The 15,980-nt window shown below is 46.3% G+C and overlaps 2 protein-coding genes across 8 annotated transcripts in view; both read right to left on the reverse strand.

Annotated features, from left to right (window-relative positions):
* Nucleotides 1-8,077, reverse strand: part of appbp2 (amyloid beta precursor protein (cytoplasmic tail) binding protein 2) — a 34,639-nt gene extending 26,562 nt beyond the window's left edge. The window contains exon 1 of the mRNA XM_080459153.1: nt 7,702-8,077. Within this exon, the coding sequence (XP_080315279.1) occupies nt 7,702-7,839 (138 nt within the window). The 5' untranslated portion in view covers nt 7,840-8,077. The remainder of the gene's footprint in view (nt 1-7,701) is intronic.
* Nucleotides 8,078-10,067: 1,990 nt separating this feature from the next.
* LOC308107863 (uncharacterized protein) lies at nt 10,068-15,571 on the reverse strand. Of its 7 annotated transcripts, none has more exons than XR_013935249.1 (7): nt 15,385-15,560; nt 15,056-15,221; nt 12,342-12,457; nt 11,299-12,222; nt 10,875-11,204; nt 10,401-10,505; nt 10,068-10,362 (listed from the first exon to the last, which is right to left on the reverse strand). XR_013935249.1 is itself a non-coding variant. In XM_080460435.1 (5 exons), the coding sequence occupies exons 1-5, from the start codon at nt 15,520-15,522 to the stop codon at nt 10,453-10,455; spliced, it is 591 nt and encodes a 196-aa protein (XP_080316561.1). In that variant the 5' UTR covers nt 15,523-15,558; the 3' UTR covers nt 10,068-10,452. The 7 variants fall into 7 exon arrangements, 2 of the variants coding, with proteins under 2 accessions (XP_080316561.1, XP_080316560.1); XR_013935251.1 differs by having other exon boundaries at nt 11,285-12,222; XR_013935250.1 differs by having other exon boundaries at nt 10,068-10,505.
* Nucleotides 15,572-15,980: the final 409 nt, after the last annotated feature.

Below are 15,980 nucleotides of genomic sequence, written 5' to 3' on the forward strand. Positions count from 1 at the left end.
ACCGTGGGACAGAGTCAAGCAGTCTGCGGCGAGGAAAACTCCTGAAACGTGCCGTCAGAGCGACTACAGACCTGATGACATGAAGCCTGAAAACATCAGAGCTCAGCCTCCTCCAATCCAAGCAATACAACACACACACTGCCACCAGTGTACACTGTTCACTACCCACTGACTGTCTTAGTATGTCCACAGAGACAGAGACAGAGACACAGAGACAGAGCGATAGACAGAGAGAGAGAGGCAGAGAAAGAGAAAGAGGGAGAGAGACAGAGAAAGAGAGAGAGAGAGAGAGAGACAGAGAGACGGAGAGAGGGAGAGAGGGAGAGAGAGAGAGGCAGAGCAAGAGACAGAGAGAGAGAGGCAGAGAAAGAGAAAGAGGGAGAGAGACAGAGAAAGAGAGAGAGAGAGAGAGAGAGACAGAGAAAGAGAGAGACGGAGAGACGGAGAGAGGGAGAGAGAGAGAGGCAGAGCAAGAGACAGAGAGAGAGAGAGAGAGAGAGAGATACAGAGAGAGAGAAAGAGAGGAAGAGAAAGAGAGAGACAGAGAGACGGAGAGACGGAGAGAGGGAGAGAGAGAGAGGCAGAGCAAGAGACAGAGAGAGAGAGAGAGAGAGAGAGATACAGAGAGAGAGAAAGAGAGGAAGAGAAAGAGAGAGACAGAGAGGGAGAGAGGGAGAGAGAGAGAGGCAGAGCAAGAGACAGAGAGAGAGAGAGAGAGAGAGATACAGAGAGAGAGAAAGAGAGGAAGAGAAAGAGAGAGACAGAGAGACGGAGAGACGGAGAGAGGGAGAGAGAGAGAGGCAGAGCAAGAGACAGAGAGAGAGAGAGAGAGAGAGAGATACAGAGAGAGAGAAAGAGAGGAAGAGAAAGAGAGAGACAGAGAGGGAGAGAGAGAGAGAGAGAGAGAGGGGCAGAGCAAGAGACAGAGAGAGAGAGAGAGAGAGAGAGAGACAGAGTCAGAGAGAGACAGAGACAGAGACACAGAGACAGAGACAGAGACAGGGACAGGGACAGAGAGCGAGAGTGTCCTGCATCCGTTTGAATGGAGACTCAGTCACAAGCCAGTTGCGGTTTGTATTTTTAATGAGCTAAAATAGCAGCAACTTTAATCTGCAGGTTTCATGGACGCTCCAAACCACTGAAAATATCATCTAAAATGTTGGTCGGGATATTTTGCTGTGTGGTTTGACGTGAATAAAGACGCTGGAAACACACCGAAGAAGTCTGATGATCATCTTGAGCAGCTGAATGATTAATTGCATTTGCGATAATATCTCGTTATGATAAAACAGGATTTTCTAATAGCAAGGGCTGCGATTTGACCGCTCACGTGATCTGCTCACGTGATCTGGTCACGTGACAACTTGCGTGTCTTGCGTGTCTTGCGTGTCTTGCGGGTGTCATCTGCCCACATATACGTCGTGAGTGAGCGAGCAGAGCAGCAGAATTACTCCTTATGAACAGAATTCGAAACGACAGGTGGAAATAACTCGGAGTTCATAGCGAAAGATATGATGCCCATTTAATGGGCTGGACATTAAGGACTGTCCGAACGTCCAGGGCTGGTAAAAGCTTTGCCCGGGCAGGTGAATCATCTGCCCACCTTGACCGAACGGGTTAGTGGTTTTTAGGGATGGAGCCGATCCGATCCGGGATCGGGTTCCAATGTAATTCACAGATCAGAAAGTTCCGATCCAACCTGTGGAGATTTCTGATCCATGATCCTGGTCTGATCCATGATCCTGGTCTGCTTCATGATCCTGGTCTGCTTCATGGTGCTGAAATGATCCCCAGTGTTTCCCTGCTGCTGCTCTGCTCGCTGGCTGCAAACTGTGGACTGGATTTCCTGAAGGGAGGCGGGTCTCAATGAGACCAGGAGGAACGAGTCAGGAAATCCAGTCCACAGTTTGCAGCCAGCGAGCAGGCTAGGGAAGTAGCACTGTGCTATCCAACTTTTCATGGCAACATGTTGCTGATTGGACGGATTTTACACTCAAAACACCACAAAGCAACACAGCAACGTGGATGTTAGCAAAGCAACACAGCAACGTGGATGTTAGCAAAGCAACACAGCAATGTAGATGTTAGCAAAGCAACACAGCAACATGGATGTTAGCAAAGCAACGCAGCAACGTGGATGTTAGCAAAGCAACACAGCAACGTGGATGTTAGCAAAGCAACACAGCAATGTAGATGTTAGCAAAGCAACACAGCAACATGGATGTTAGCAAAGCAACACAGCAACCTGGATGTTAGCAAAGCAACACAGCAACATGGATGTTAGCAAAGCAACACAGCAACGTGGATGTTAGCAAAGCAACGCAGCAACGTGGATGTTAGCAAAGCAACACAGCAATGTAGATGTTAGCAAAGCAACGCAGCAACGTGGATGTTAGCAAAGCAACACAGCAACGTGGATGTTAGCAAAGCAGTTGTACAGCGAGCCAGTCGCTTTGCAAACAGACGTCAGCGTTTTAAAGGAGACATATCATGCTTTTAAATCCTTCCTTTTTACATATAAATCATACAGTTGTGGTCTATATAAAGCGGAACTGCAATGCTTGGGTCTGAATTCCTCATTATTAGAGCTCCACAGGCCCCTTTTCTACCCCTTTTCTGATGTGCTTCTGAGAGCAACTGGTTTTGGGGCGGTCTCTTCATACCCCGCCTCCTCTCCAGGTTGCAGAGGTGACACTCGGTTCAACTCCACCCTGTTCGGCCATCTTGGTAGTTTGATAGAACAGATACAATTATCTAGCGGCGCAGAAACTTTATATTCACACATTATTTACAAAATGTCAACAACGGAAGATTTGTCCATCCAGCCATACATGTTGGAGCCAGAGTCGGACCCGGCGGAGCCAGATGAAAATGACGATGATGCACCTACAGAACAACGTCTTCATATGGATGTAACGCAATGGTGTGTTACTATATTTACACTAACTTCTCCATCCATGCCCACTACTACAATACTGCCTGTATTACAACGACTATTTAACACAGAAGTTACATTCTAATCTAAAACGAGCACACAGCGCTAACATGTGAAGACGGTGCAACTGCTAATGCTAACAAAACAATGACAGGGACGTCTTATCATCACACTTTTTAGCGTTATATACAGCTTACCGAAGTGCTCTGTTCGTCGTCTCCATAGATAGAAGGAACTGACCGCTCAATCAGACCAAGTCTTTCGGCAAATCCTTCTTTATACTGGCGGAGGTTGCTGAAGCAGTCGTCCTTAAAGTGATTCGCGCACACAAAAATGACCTTACCCACAGATGTGGGTACATTTCTGTGAAAAATAAAACTCAACCAGGCACTTGGAAAAGGTTCTGATGCTGGGAGACGGTGTAACGAAGCTTGTGGGTTACTACATCCAACAACCGAACATTTCCACTTATCCTCTCGTAACTTCGGTTGGACTACATAATCGCAGCGAGAAACAAAAATGGCGGATTGCTCGAAATGTCGATGTCCTAATTTGGCAGTTCCGCTGAGAATACTGTGACGTCATTGTTCAAAAAACGTAATAGAGAATAGAAAAATAGAAACGGATCGCAAAATATGACCAAAACAGAATATAAAGATATCAACGGAGCACCTGAAGAGACTACTTTGAACTTTTCTGTACTTCTAAACACTCTAAATATACAACAAAATGCATTTAAGGGCTAAAAAAGTGGATTTAGAATGATATGTCCCCTTTAAAACTCCAGCTCCACGAGGAGACCAGCACTGACAGCAGCATCAGAACAATGAGCAGCAGCTCCTCCAGGCTGTCAGCAGGCGATTCACACCTCTGTGAAGCTGCGTCCTACTCCACGCTAAACTCCCTGAAAATAGTCCCAATCATTTGTGTTGTGTTCGAGCTGGAAACACTGTGTTGGTGCTGCCTTGCTCAAGAATTTCTCCGGGGATTAATAAAGTGTTTCTGAGCTTTTAAAGATAGAACTAGTTTATTATGAGATGATGACGTCACGCAGACCCCCACATTGTCCACATGGAACTAAAATAGTGCGTTCTGGTGTCACTTCACCAGGGCAACGTTCGCTATCTCGGAACCAACACGGAAGTTGCGGGTGTCTCGTCGCCGGACACGTCGCCGGACACGCCGCCACGGCACCGGAGCATACCAGCTTTCGCTCTCTCTGAACCAACACGGAAGTTGCAGCTGCAGCTCTGTGGCTGCAAAATAAAAGTTAACTAAACAACTAGTGCAAAGTGGAGTATGTAAACAACAACAACAGAGGATTCATAAGGTCCAGATCAACCGCCCCCGGCTGAGATTGCTGTCACATATCTAAACCCCGCCTACATTTTAATGGTACTTTAATCGTCCTCTGCAGAGGAAACGCACCAGATTTGGCTCTGGTTACACTTTGCCATACTGCTGCGTACCGCTCCGTTCCATCCCTGCACTGTTTGTGGGTTGAAAATGTAGCTCACGTGTCCCTGAGCAAGACACTGAACCAACTGGTTGAATTGAGCAGCCTGCAAGTGTGAATTAGTGGCGTGAATGGGTGAATGTGATTAAGTGTTTGGGGCTTTGGAGATTGCTCATGCAGTGGAAAAACACAATATAATGTAAGAGAAATCCATTTAAATCAAAAGAAAAAACATCCTGAAAAAAAGGGCTCCCCACTGACCCACATTCTGCTGCTGCACTTTACTCTGAAGCTCTAATGTGACGTACAGGACCTGAAGATGTACTTAACAGGACCTTTTATGATCTTGATTGTCAATATTTGGTGGAAAAAGTCCCTAAAACAAGCGGTGAAGGCAGTTGTGGGTTTCATATATTCAAACACAGCTACTGGAAGGATAAAAAATGTGAAAACAGACATCTCCACAGAGCGATGTCCAGAATAATGACGTGTGCAGAGGTAACTAACGTAGCGCAGCAGTCATCACTTCATGGATTATACATTGACTTTGTTCCTCTGACTGAGTCATGAAGTGATTTCAGGACTATTAGAAACACAGCTGGTGACTGACCTGATGTGATCAAGCCTCACACAACCTGGAAACACACACTGGACAGGACTGACACACACTTCAGAGGAGCTTGTTTTCATATTCAGCATACCAAGGCTGAGCAGTACTTACACCACACAGCACTATGTGAAGGGCAGAGGACCTCTTTACAGTATTTCAATGTGTGACAACCCCAGTAAACATTGGAAACACAGGTGTATTTCACAACAGATGTTTTGTTCTCAAAGTAAATCAATTCATGACTCTGGTTCACAAAGGACTAAAATCAACTTAAACAGGCATTGTATGTTAGAATACTATGTCATGTGTTGTCAAAAGTCAACGTGGTTTTAAAATGAAAGCTGCCTGAGCCATAAAGAACAATATATTTGTGATATTGGGCCTCAGGGTTTACATGAAAGCACTCAGTAGGTAACGGTGAGGTAAAGTAATGTCATCATTAAACAGTCATTAACCACTAATACGTGGACCAGACAACTCAAAGACTCTGGACAACAGAGTATTTCTGAGAATGTGTAGCAAAAAAATAAATAAATAAATAAAAGCAGGTTTTTCTAAGTAGACCTGCAGTAAAAAGCAGGTTTTTCTGAGAGGACTTGCAGTAAAAAGCAGGTTTTTTTAAGTAGATCTGCAGTAAAAAGCAGGTTTTCCAGAGAGAACTTGCAGTAAAAAGCAGGTTTTCCACAGAGAACTTGCAGTAAAAAGCAGGTTTTCCTGAGTAGACTTGCAGTAAAAAGCAGGTTTTCCACAGAGAACTTGCAGTAAAAAGCAGGTTTTCCACAGAGGACTTGCAGTGAAAAGCAGGTTTTCCTGAGTAGACTTGCAGTAAAAAGCAGGTTTTCCACAGAGGACTTGCAGTAAAAAGCAGGTTTTCCTGAGTAGACTTGCAGTAAAAAGCAGGTTTTCCACAGAGAACTTGCAGTAAAAAGCAGGTTTTCCACAGAGGACTTGCAGTAAAAAGCAGGTTTTCCACAGAGAACTTGCAGTAAAAAGCAGGTTTTCCACAGAGGACTTGCAGTAAAAAGCAGGTTTTCCTGAGTAGACTTGCAGTAAAAAGCAGGTTTTCCACAGAGGACTTGCAGTGAAAAGCAGGTTTTCCTGAGTAGACTTGCAGTAAAAAGCAGGTTTTCCACAGAGAACTTGCAGTAAAAAGCAGGTTTTCCACAGAGGACTTGCAGTAAAAAGCAGGTTTTCCACAGAGAACTTGCAGTAAAAAGCAGGTTTTCCACAGAGGACTTGCAGTAAAAAGCAGGTTTTCCTGAGTAGACTTGCAGTAAAAAGCAGGTTTTCCACAGAGGACTTGCAGTGAAAAGCAGGTTTTCCTGAGTAGACTTGCAGTAAAAAGCAGGTTTTCCACAGAGAACTTGCAGTAAAAAGCAGGTTTTCCACAGAGAACTTGCAGTAAAAAGCAGGTTTTCCTGAGAGAACTTGCAGTAAAAAGCAGGTTTTCCACAGAGAACTTGCAGTAAAAAGCAGGTTTTCCACAGAGAACTTGCAATAAAAAGCAGGTTTTCCACAGAGGACTTGCAGTAAAAAGCAGGTTTTCCTGAGTAGACTTGCAGTAAAAAGCAGGTTTTCCTGAGTAGACTTGCAGTAAAAAGCAGGTTTTCCACAGAGAACTTGCAGTAAAAAGCAGGTTTTCCACAGAGAACTTGCAGTAAAAAGCAGGTTTTCCACAGAGGACTTGCAGTAAAAAGCAGGTTTTCCACAGAGGACTTGCAGTAAAAAGCAGGTTTTCCTGAGTAGACTTGCAGTAAAAAGCAGGTTTTCCACAGAGGACTTGCAGTAAAAAGCAGGTTTTCCACAGAGAACTTGCAGTAAAAAGCAGGTTTTCCACAGAGAACTTGCAGTAAAAAGCAGGTTTTCCACAGAGAACTTGCAATAAAAAGCAGGTTTTCCACAGAGGACTTGCAGTAAAAAGCAGGTTTTCCTGAGTAGACTTGCAGTAAAAAGCAGGTTTTCCTGAGTAGACTTGCAGTAAAAAGCAGGTTTTCCACAGAGAACTTGCAGTAAAAAGCAGGTTTTCCACAGAGAACTTGCAGTAAAAAGCAGGTTTTCCACAGAGGACTTGCAGTAAAAAGCAGGTTTTCCTGAGTAGACTTGCAGTAAAAAGCAGGTTTTCCACAGAGGACTTGCAGTGAAAAGCAGGTTTTCCTGAGTAGACTTGCAGTAAAAAGCAGGTTTTCCACAGAGGACTTGCAGTGAAAAGCAGGTTTTCCTGAGTAGACTTGCAGTAAAAAGCAGGTTTTCCACAGAGAACTTGCAGTAAAAAGCAGGTTTTCCACAGAGGACTTGCAGTAAAAAGCAGGTTTTCCACAGAGAACTTGCAGTAAAAAGCAGGTTTTCCACAGAGAACTTGCAGTAAAAAGCAGGTTTTCCACAGAGAACTTGCAGTAAAAAGCAGGTTTTCCTGAGTAGACTTGCAGTAAAAAGCAGGTTTTCCACAGAGGACTTGCAGTAAAAAGCAGGTTTTCCACAGAGAACTTGCAGTAAAAAGCAGGTTTTCCACAGAGAACTTGCAGTAAAAAGCAGGTTTTCCACAGAGAACTTGCAGTAAAAAGCAGGTTTTCCACAGAGGACTGAGAGGTTTTCCAGTGTTGTCGTGCGGCTGTTGATGCTAACGTTAGCTGCAGTGTTAGCAGCTGGTTACACAAAGTGGAGCCGAGTGTGTGATAAGCTGCTCCCCCTGGACCTCCTTACCTTGTAGTACACATCGAACTGGATGTTCTCCGGGAGCAGGCGGATGTCCCTCCTGGAGCGGCTGTAGTTGTCCACCACCGCGGAGATCGCAGTGTTGTACAGGCTCTCCGGGATCCATTCGAGCTCCGCCGCAGCCATGTTGTTTTCCCTCTCCAGAAACTGCTCCTCCCGAACTCTGCCTGCGATCAAACCACGTCCTCTGCCGCTCCCCGCACCACATCCGCTTCGGATGGAGGCCACGGAGCAGCGGTACTGTGAGCGAGCCGAGCTCGGAATCCTGGAGCCGGGCTCGGTGTCCAGGAACCGCAGTTAAACGTCTGTCTCTGTCTCTGTCTTCATCTCCGACCAGTCCCCGACCCGACGCGATGACATCACCAACACGACGTCGGCGGAAGTCCCGCCCCTCAGCTGGAGCGCCTCTGTTATTAATATAATTCATTATTGATTTATAATCAATTTATCACTGAGTTATTATCAGTTTACTAGTAGTTCATAAACTGAAACATAACCCCATTCATTATTAATAGAATAGAATATCTTTTAATGGCAATGTTACACACAGAATAAATAAATAAATGGACTAACTTATATAGTGTCTTTTCGCTGACAACAGCCCCAAAGCACTTTACATCGCTCATTACATCCACACACCATTGGAGGCTGCAGCCATGGAAGGCGCTGTCAGCCCAATGGGGGCAGTTTGGGGTTCAGTGTCTTGCCCAGGGACACTTCGGCATGTAGGCAGATATGGGAATCGAACCTGCAACCTTCGCATTGGGAGACGAGCACGCTACCAACCAAGCTATGCCACCAAAGACAGCAAAATAAATAGCAAAGACAGTTAAATATCAAATAAAACATGATTCAAATAAAGTAAGTGATATCATGTGCAAGACTCAACAGTGACTGGAATGAGTAGAAAGGAAGAAACAGAAAACACAGCAGACACTATTTACAGGGAGCAGCTCCAGAGTCTTATTTTCACATGAAGGAAAGATCTCCTGGGGCTCTGTAGTGGACTTGGGTGGTATGTGGGGGACTAGGTTTATGGACCACTACATGCTCTTCCATTAAAACCATTTATATTATCAATACTGTAACTATAAAAAAAAAACGGAGTACTAATGAATAAATATTATTTATGAATAAATTAATATTTATGGGCCTCAGTGGAGCAGTGATTAGCACTCTTACCTCACAGTAAGAGGACGTGGGTTCAAATACCAGCTGGGCCTTTCTTTGTGGAGTTTACATGTTCCCCCTGTGTGTGGGTGAGGCTAAATTGCCCCTCGGTGTGAATAGGAGTGTGTGTGATTGTCTGAGTGTTTGTCCTGTGATGGACCGGAGATCAGAGGTCCACAGCAGGAACACCTTCAGCAACAGACTCCATCCATCTCCTATCCTACTGATCCAAGTCAGGGTCGCGGGGCACTGGAGCCGGTCCCAGCCTGCTGTGGGCGAGGCCATGTGTGGACTCATTCCTCCAGAGTCCTGGGAGATCCTTCCTTCCTCCATCACTCCTCCATGTAAATAGTGTTTGCTGTGTTTTTCATGTTCCACCAGTCAAGCCTGAGCTTAGCCCTGTTTATATTAACACTTAATATCACTGATTGGACTTTATGCTGTTGTACTGATATTTTACCTTCTATTTATTCTGTGTAGTTTTCTGAGTGGAGCTTTTATAAGGCTTTCTCTCTGGGATGAGTAAAGTAATTCTATTCTATAAGTGAGACCTATGATCCGGAGGGTTAGAGAGATGGAGGACAGCCTTCCTGCTCTCTGGGAACCAGCATTCTGAATGGAGCCGCCGTTTGTAGTTCTGTCTCACAACACACACACTGCCTCCACCTCTCTCTCTATCATCACATACACACACACTGCCTCCACCTCTCTCTCTCTCTCTATCATCACATACACACACTGCCTCCACCTCTCTCTCTATCATCACATACACACACACTGCCTCCACCTCTCTCTCTCTCTCTATCATCACATACACACACACTGCCTCCACCTCTCTCTCTCTCTCTATCATCACATACACACACACTGCCTCCACCTCTCTCTCTCTCTCTATCATCACATACACACACTGCCTCCACCTCTCTCTCTATCATCACAACACACACACTGCCTCCACCTCTCTCTCTCTATCATCACATACACACACACTGCCTCCACCTCTCTCTCTCTCTCTATCATCACATACACACACTGCCTCCACCTCTCTCTCTCTATCATCACATACACACACACTGCCTCCACCTCTCTCTCTCTCTCTATCATCACATACACACACTGCCTCCACCTCTCTCCCTCTATCATCACATACACACACACACACACACACCCCGAGCTGCATATATGTAGTTAGAATCTGTTTATTTGTCGTCATTGTAAATAAATGAAATGTTTGAAATCATACTTGCTGTCTTGATAATGAGCACAAAGACGAATGAAATGTCAACTCTTCTGTGTCAAGAACTCTAAAATCCTTCAAGCTTTACTGTTATTTCTGGTCCAAATTCCAAATGAATAGTTTAGTATAGCAACCCCGGCTAGCTCAGTTGGTAGAGCATGAGACTCTCAAGGTAGAGGGTTCATGACCCACGCCGGGCGCCACCTTCCTGTGGGCTCTCCACCTTCCTGTGGGCTCTCCACCTTCCTGTGGGCTCTCCACCTTCCTGAGGGCTCTCCACCTTCCTGTGGGCTCTCCACCTTCCTGAGGGCTCTCCACCTGCAGGAAGGTTCTTAATGGGTCAATGTGATCTGGGTGACGGTGCTCAGACTGACACCCCTGTGACCTGGAAATGGAGAAGCAGGACAAAATGGATGGATAGTTCAGTATATCTTATGAGACTGGTATGACTGAATTAGCTATTATTTCCTGTGAACAGGTGGAGCTGGTGAGGTATCTGATACAGATCAGTTTACATTACTTGACAATCAAGAATGATTGTGTTATACACTACATCCTGATTTCTCACCTTTTATTTCTGTAATTGACAGTGACTATGGGAGTCGTTTTCCCTGTGTGTGTGTGTGTGTGTGTGTGTGTGTGTCGGTGGGGGGGCTTTAAGTTTGTTTTGTAACTTCCATCCATCCCACCATTGTCTTTTGTAACTTTGTTTAGTCAAAACTTTAATAAATATAATAAACACAAAAAGTTCTACCTTGGGAGCTCTTTGCAAAAAATTGTGTTTTGATTGGCTCCGAGCACCAAAGTCAAGAGGAGGAAGAGGAGAAGGAGGAAGAGGAGGATGCGGGGGAGGGGGCGAGGAGGAGAAGGATGCGGGGGAGGGGGAGGAGAAGGAAGAGGGTTTCAGTTTCAGGGTTTCCAGGAGCATGGTTATGTTGACACTGATGCTCCTGCTGGTCATCAGGTTTTCTGCTGTACTGCTGATTGATGGTGTCACGTTCTAATTCTTCCTCCTGCTGGGGCTGTTGATGGTGTCACGTTCTAACACCTGTAGTCTTCCTCAGAGCGTCATCTAGATGGCCACCTGATAAAGACCGACATGTCATCACATGCCAATTTACCACGCCTTCCCACAACGTCCTACAAAGAACTTTTGTTCCTTACATCTCTTCTCTTACCAGTCCAGCCCCTCATCCACCTCCAGGTAGCATGATGGGAATGCCCAGTGGAAATAATCAGCAGGACAACATAATTACATATCAGGTCCATGAATAGCTTTTGTATTTGCATTGTTTCCTGCCATATTACACCATGTTTTCTTGCCAAGACAGGGAACCTGCTGGGGAGGAAAAGTAGCTTCTGAGTTTGTCGCGTTGCTCTGTTGCAGATCTGGTGGGATTTCGGTCTTTGCCAGCAGGCACTGGCTGAAAGGTGACGTCACTTCGCCAGCTTCCAGGGATGATGTGGTGGTCTTCATCCTCCGTGTCTACCAGAGCAGGGGGGATGTAAGTGTCTCTGGCCTGTTCTCGCAGGTAGTTGTGCAGCGACAGAGCAGCCAGGATTATCCAGGAGACTGGCTCTGGTTCCAGAGGAATAGGAGTGAGGACGACTCGCCATCTGTTAGCAAGTATACCAAACGCATTCTCTGCAACACGTCTGGCTCTTGACAGTCTGTAGTTATAGACACGCTGCTCATGGTTGAGACGTCTGAAGGGGTATGGCCTCATTAAATGTGTTTGAAGAGGAAAAGTCTCATCTGCAACAAACATGAAAGGCATGACTACATCTGTGCCAGGTAGACTTTGTGCTGGTGGAACTTTTAAGCGGTTGCTTTCCACTGCTGCTTCCAGGTCAGTCTGAGCATACACACCTCCATCAGATGCTATGTCTTGTGTACCAATATGTGCATACAAAAAGCGATATTGGGCATCAACAACAGCCATAAGGTTTAGAGAGAACGGAGACTTCCGGAAGGGGCTCCCACCCTTGCTTGAAAGAATGGTGATATGCTTGCTGTTGATGGCACCCAGACAGTGAGGAAACTGCCATCTGTCCTGGAACCCGCTGGCCACCTCTCTCCATTCAGGCTCTGTTGTTGGCGTCTATAAAGAGTCAAAACAGAAGAAAATAATAATGGCATCGGTTTACATTCCTGTGAATACTACATATATGTTAATAATGTCCTGCATGTTGCATTCAATCGTTTCAAAATAGAGCTCACCTTCAGGTAATCTTTTTTCAGGACACGGTGCAACATCCTGCAAGTCTCCTTAACAATTAAACCAACAGTACTCCGACCGATGCCATACTGGACGCTCAACGAAGAAAATGACTCTCCTGCCAACGTGAAGATCAAGAAGGGAAGATTGCTTTATTTTGTCTATGAGAGAGAGAGAGAGAGAGAGAGAGAGAGAGAGAGAGAGAGAGAGAGAGAGAGAGAGAGAGAGAGAGAGAGAGAGAGAGAGAGAGAGAGAGAGAGAGAGAGAGAGAGGGCTTTTCCACCAAAAAGAACCAGGTTCTAGTTCAGAGCCGGTTCTTAAATGAGCACCACCAAAGAACCGGTTCTTTTTCCACCGTTAGCGGAGCCAGTAGAGCGACGTCACTGCGTCACTCCAAAACGTGATACGTCACTGATTACACCAATTTGGCACCGACAGCCTCGTCCAGGAACCAGGAGACGGACTGTACCAGAGGGTTAGTCCGGGTCCCCGTGCTCATCCAGGAACCAGGAGACGGACTGTACCAGAGGGTTAGTCCGGGTCCCCGTGCTCATCCAGGAACCAGGAGACGGACTGTACCAGAGGGTTAGTCCGGGTCCCCGTGCTCATCCAGGAACCAGGAGACGGACTGGACCAGAGGGTTAGTCCGGGTCCCTGTGATCATCCAGGAACCAGGAGACGGACTGTACCAGAGGGTTAGTCCGGGTCCCTGTGCTCATCCAGGAACCAGGAGACGGACTGTACCAGAGGGTTAGTCCGGGTCCCTGTGCTCATCCAGGAACCAGGAGACGGACTGGACCAGAGGTTTAGTCCGGGTCGCTCCATCTAGTCTGACCTGAACCTCTGATGCACCAAAGAGCCAGAAGACATTACGTCTCTTCTTGTCTCGATTGGTGTTTTTTCACGTCCGTCCTGCTTTAGTCCAGAGTCCCAGAGTGGACATAGAGGGGAAATAACAACCGTGGATGAGTTTGGGTCTTATTTTTCACCATTCCAACGTTCCATAGTGACTTTCTGCTGCTTTCACTTTATTTCTGGACGTGTCTGAATCAAAAGCTTCAACATGGAGGAATGGAGGTGTAGAATGATAGAACGCTGCTCTACAGCCGTTTCCATGGTAACCTAGGTAACCACTCTGATTAAAGTTCTCTTTCACATGAAGCCATTAAAAGGATCATTTTATTCCTATAAAACTCCAAGCTTTCATTTCCAGTAGTTTGTAGTTTGTTTTTTAGTTCCTGAGGAACCAGAAGTCTGGCTTCATTAGAAAGACGTTCTGTGGTTCTAAAATAATATTGGAGCGTCTCGTAGCGGAGCGGAGCGCCCCCTGCTGCCTCACACTGCCTTGCTCAGCGGCTGCAGCTCCTCAGCCGGCGGTCAGAAGGTGAAACAAGACCTGGACGTGACGTTAGTTAGAATCATGTCACCATGAAAAGGGTGAAAAATAAACGTCAATGGAAACCTGCTTCTGAATTCTATCTGACGGAGCTGACTGACAGGTGGAGCGCTGCAGCACCTCCCGAGCCGCGGCTCCGCGAATGCGGATTGAATTATATCGTTCCCTCGTATTATTAACTTCAGGGAACGACTTATTATTTCGTTCCCACGTGTTAGTTAAATTTTTTTCTCTAGAACCACTCTGGGGCTCCGTGTTCGCTGGAGTTTTCAGAAAGCCGGTTCAACCTGGCCTCCTCCTTGTAGGTAGTGATACCTCCAGAGATACCTCCAGAGATACCGTACCTCCAGAGATACCTCCAGAGATACCTCCAGAGATAACTCCAGAGATACGATACCTCCAGAGATACCGTACCTCCAGAGATACCTCCAGAGATACCTCCAGAGAAACCTCCAGAGATACCGTACCTCCAGAGATAACTCCAGAGAAACCTCCAGAGATACCGTACCTCCAGACATACCGTACCTCCAGACATACCTCCAGAGATACCTCCAGAGATACCTCCAGAGATACCTCCAGACATACCGTACCTCCAGAGATACCTCCAGAGATACCTCCAGAGATACCTCCAGAGATACCGTACCTCCAGACATACCGTACCTCCAGAGATACCTCCAGAGATACCTCCAGACATACCGTACCTCCAGACATACCGTACCTCCAGACATACCGTACCTCCAGAGATACCTCCAGAGATACCTCCAGACATACCGTACCTCCAGAGATACCGTACCTCCAGAGATACCTCCAGTGATACCTTACCTCCAGAGATACCTCCAGAGACACCTCCAGAGGTACCTCCAGAGGTACCTCCAGAGGTACCTCCAGAGATACCTCCAGAGATACCTCCAGAGATACCTCCAGTGATACCGTACCTCCAGAGATACCTCTAGAGATACCTCCAGAGATACCTCCAGAGATACCTCCAGAGATACCTCCAGAGATACCTCCAGAGATACCTCCAGAGATACCTCCGCCCCCAGCTGATGACACGTCGGGTCCCAGTCTGGCTCCTCTTTGGTCCAGCAATGAAGTGGGGCCAGCGTAGCCCCTGTTTGACCAGGGCTTTGGAGGTGGAAAGACAAAGAACTGGTGCTAAGTCTACCCCTGGACCAGAACTAGAACCTGGTTCTTTCTGGTGGAAAAGCCCCCAGAGAGAGACAGAGACAGAGACAGAGACAGAGAGACAGACGTCTGTCCCTCTCCAGAAGACTGTTACAGTACAGGGACCATCGTACTAATTCTACTCGACACAATTACCTGTTGCCAAATAGCGCAGAGTGACGGACAGCCTCGCTCTGGCACTGATGGCCCGTCTCAGCTGGGTGTTGTTCTTGGAGATGTATGGCGCCACCAGCTGAAGCAGATCGTTAAACTGCTCCACATCCACACGCAGTAGTTCCTGGAAGCCTCTTTGATCGTCCACCTAAACGACATAACGAGCAGATTTTTAGTATGTTGCATCAAACATCTCTATAGTCATCACATTCATGCTGTTTGTCATGTTTACATGTGTTTGGTTGGAAAATCAAAGAGCACAACACAAAGCAGTGAATGCTAACCGCTAGTAGATGCTAACAAGTACTTACTTCAAGCTCTCCTTGCAGAACCGGCATTCCAAGTTGGCCTCTCTCTCCGAGCCACGACCGCGTCCATGTCTTCCTCTTCCTTTTTGGGGGATTTTTCTCCAGACATAAGAACGCCACCACGGCGCTGGCTCCGTCCATGCTGAGTGCTGCCAGCCTCTTCTTCTTCTTCTTCTTTCCTTTATTGGCGCGTTGTAAACAGCGTCAGGTGCATACCGCCACCTACTGTACATGAGTGTGTAGCGTCACATACCCACCTTTATACTCTCCCTGTGAAATCAGAAAGTTGAACAATGCCTTCCTGACATTACTTTCTCTTTCTCCCCTTCTGTTCCAGTAATGTCGGCCAGGCTCCAGGCTCCAGTCTATTCTATTCTATTCTATTCTATTCTATTCTATTCTATTCTATTCTATTCTACTCTACTCTACTCTACTCTGCTCTGCTCTGCTCTGCTCTGCTCTATTCTATTCTACTCTATTCTATTCTATTCTATTCTATTCTATTCTATTCTATTCTATTCTACTCTACTCTACTCTGCTCTATTCTATTCTATTCTATTCTATTCTATTCTATTCTATTCTATTCTACTCTACTCTAC

Source organism: Lipophrys pholis (assembly GCF_963383615.2).
Source record: "Lipophrys pholis genome assembly, chromosome: 3".
Lineage (NCBI taxonomy): Eukaryota > Metazoa > Chordata > Actinopteri > Blenniiformes > Blenniidae > Lipophrys > Lipophrys pholis.

What these genes read in the sequence shown, in the direction of transcription:
- LOC308107863 (XM_080460434.1), bottom strand. Translation starts at nt 15,522, where the DNA reads ATGGACGGAGCCAGCGCCGTGGTGGCGTTCTTATGTCTGGAGAAAAAT. An exon ending in TCTGCGCTATTTGGCAACAG is followed by an intron (nt 12,458 to 15,055) that starts GTAATTGTGTCG and finishes TCACGTTGGCAG; the next exon opens with GAGAGTCATTTTCTTCGTTG. An exon ending in TGAAAAAAGATTACCTGAAG is followed by an intron (nt 12,223 to 12,341) that starts GTGAGCTCTATT and finishes GACTCTTTATAG; the next exon opens with ACGCCAACAACAGAGCCTGA.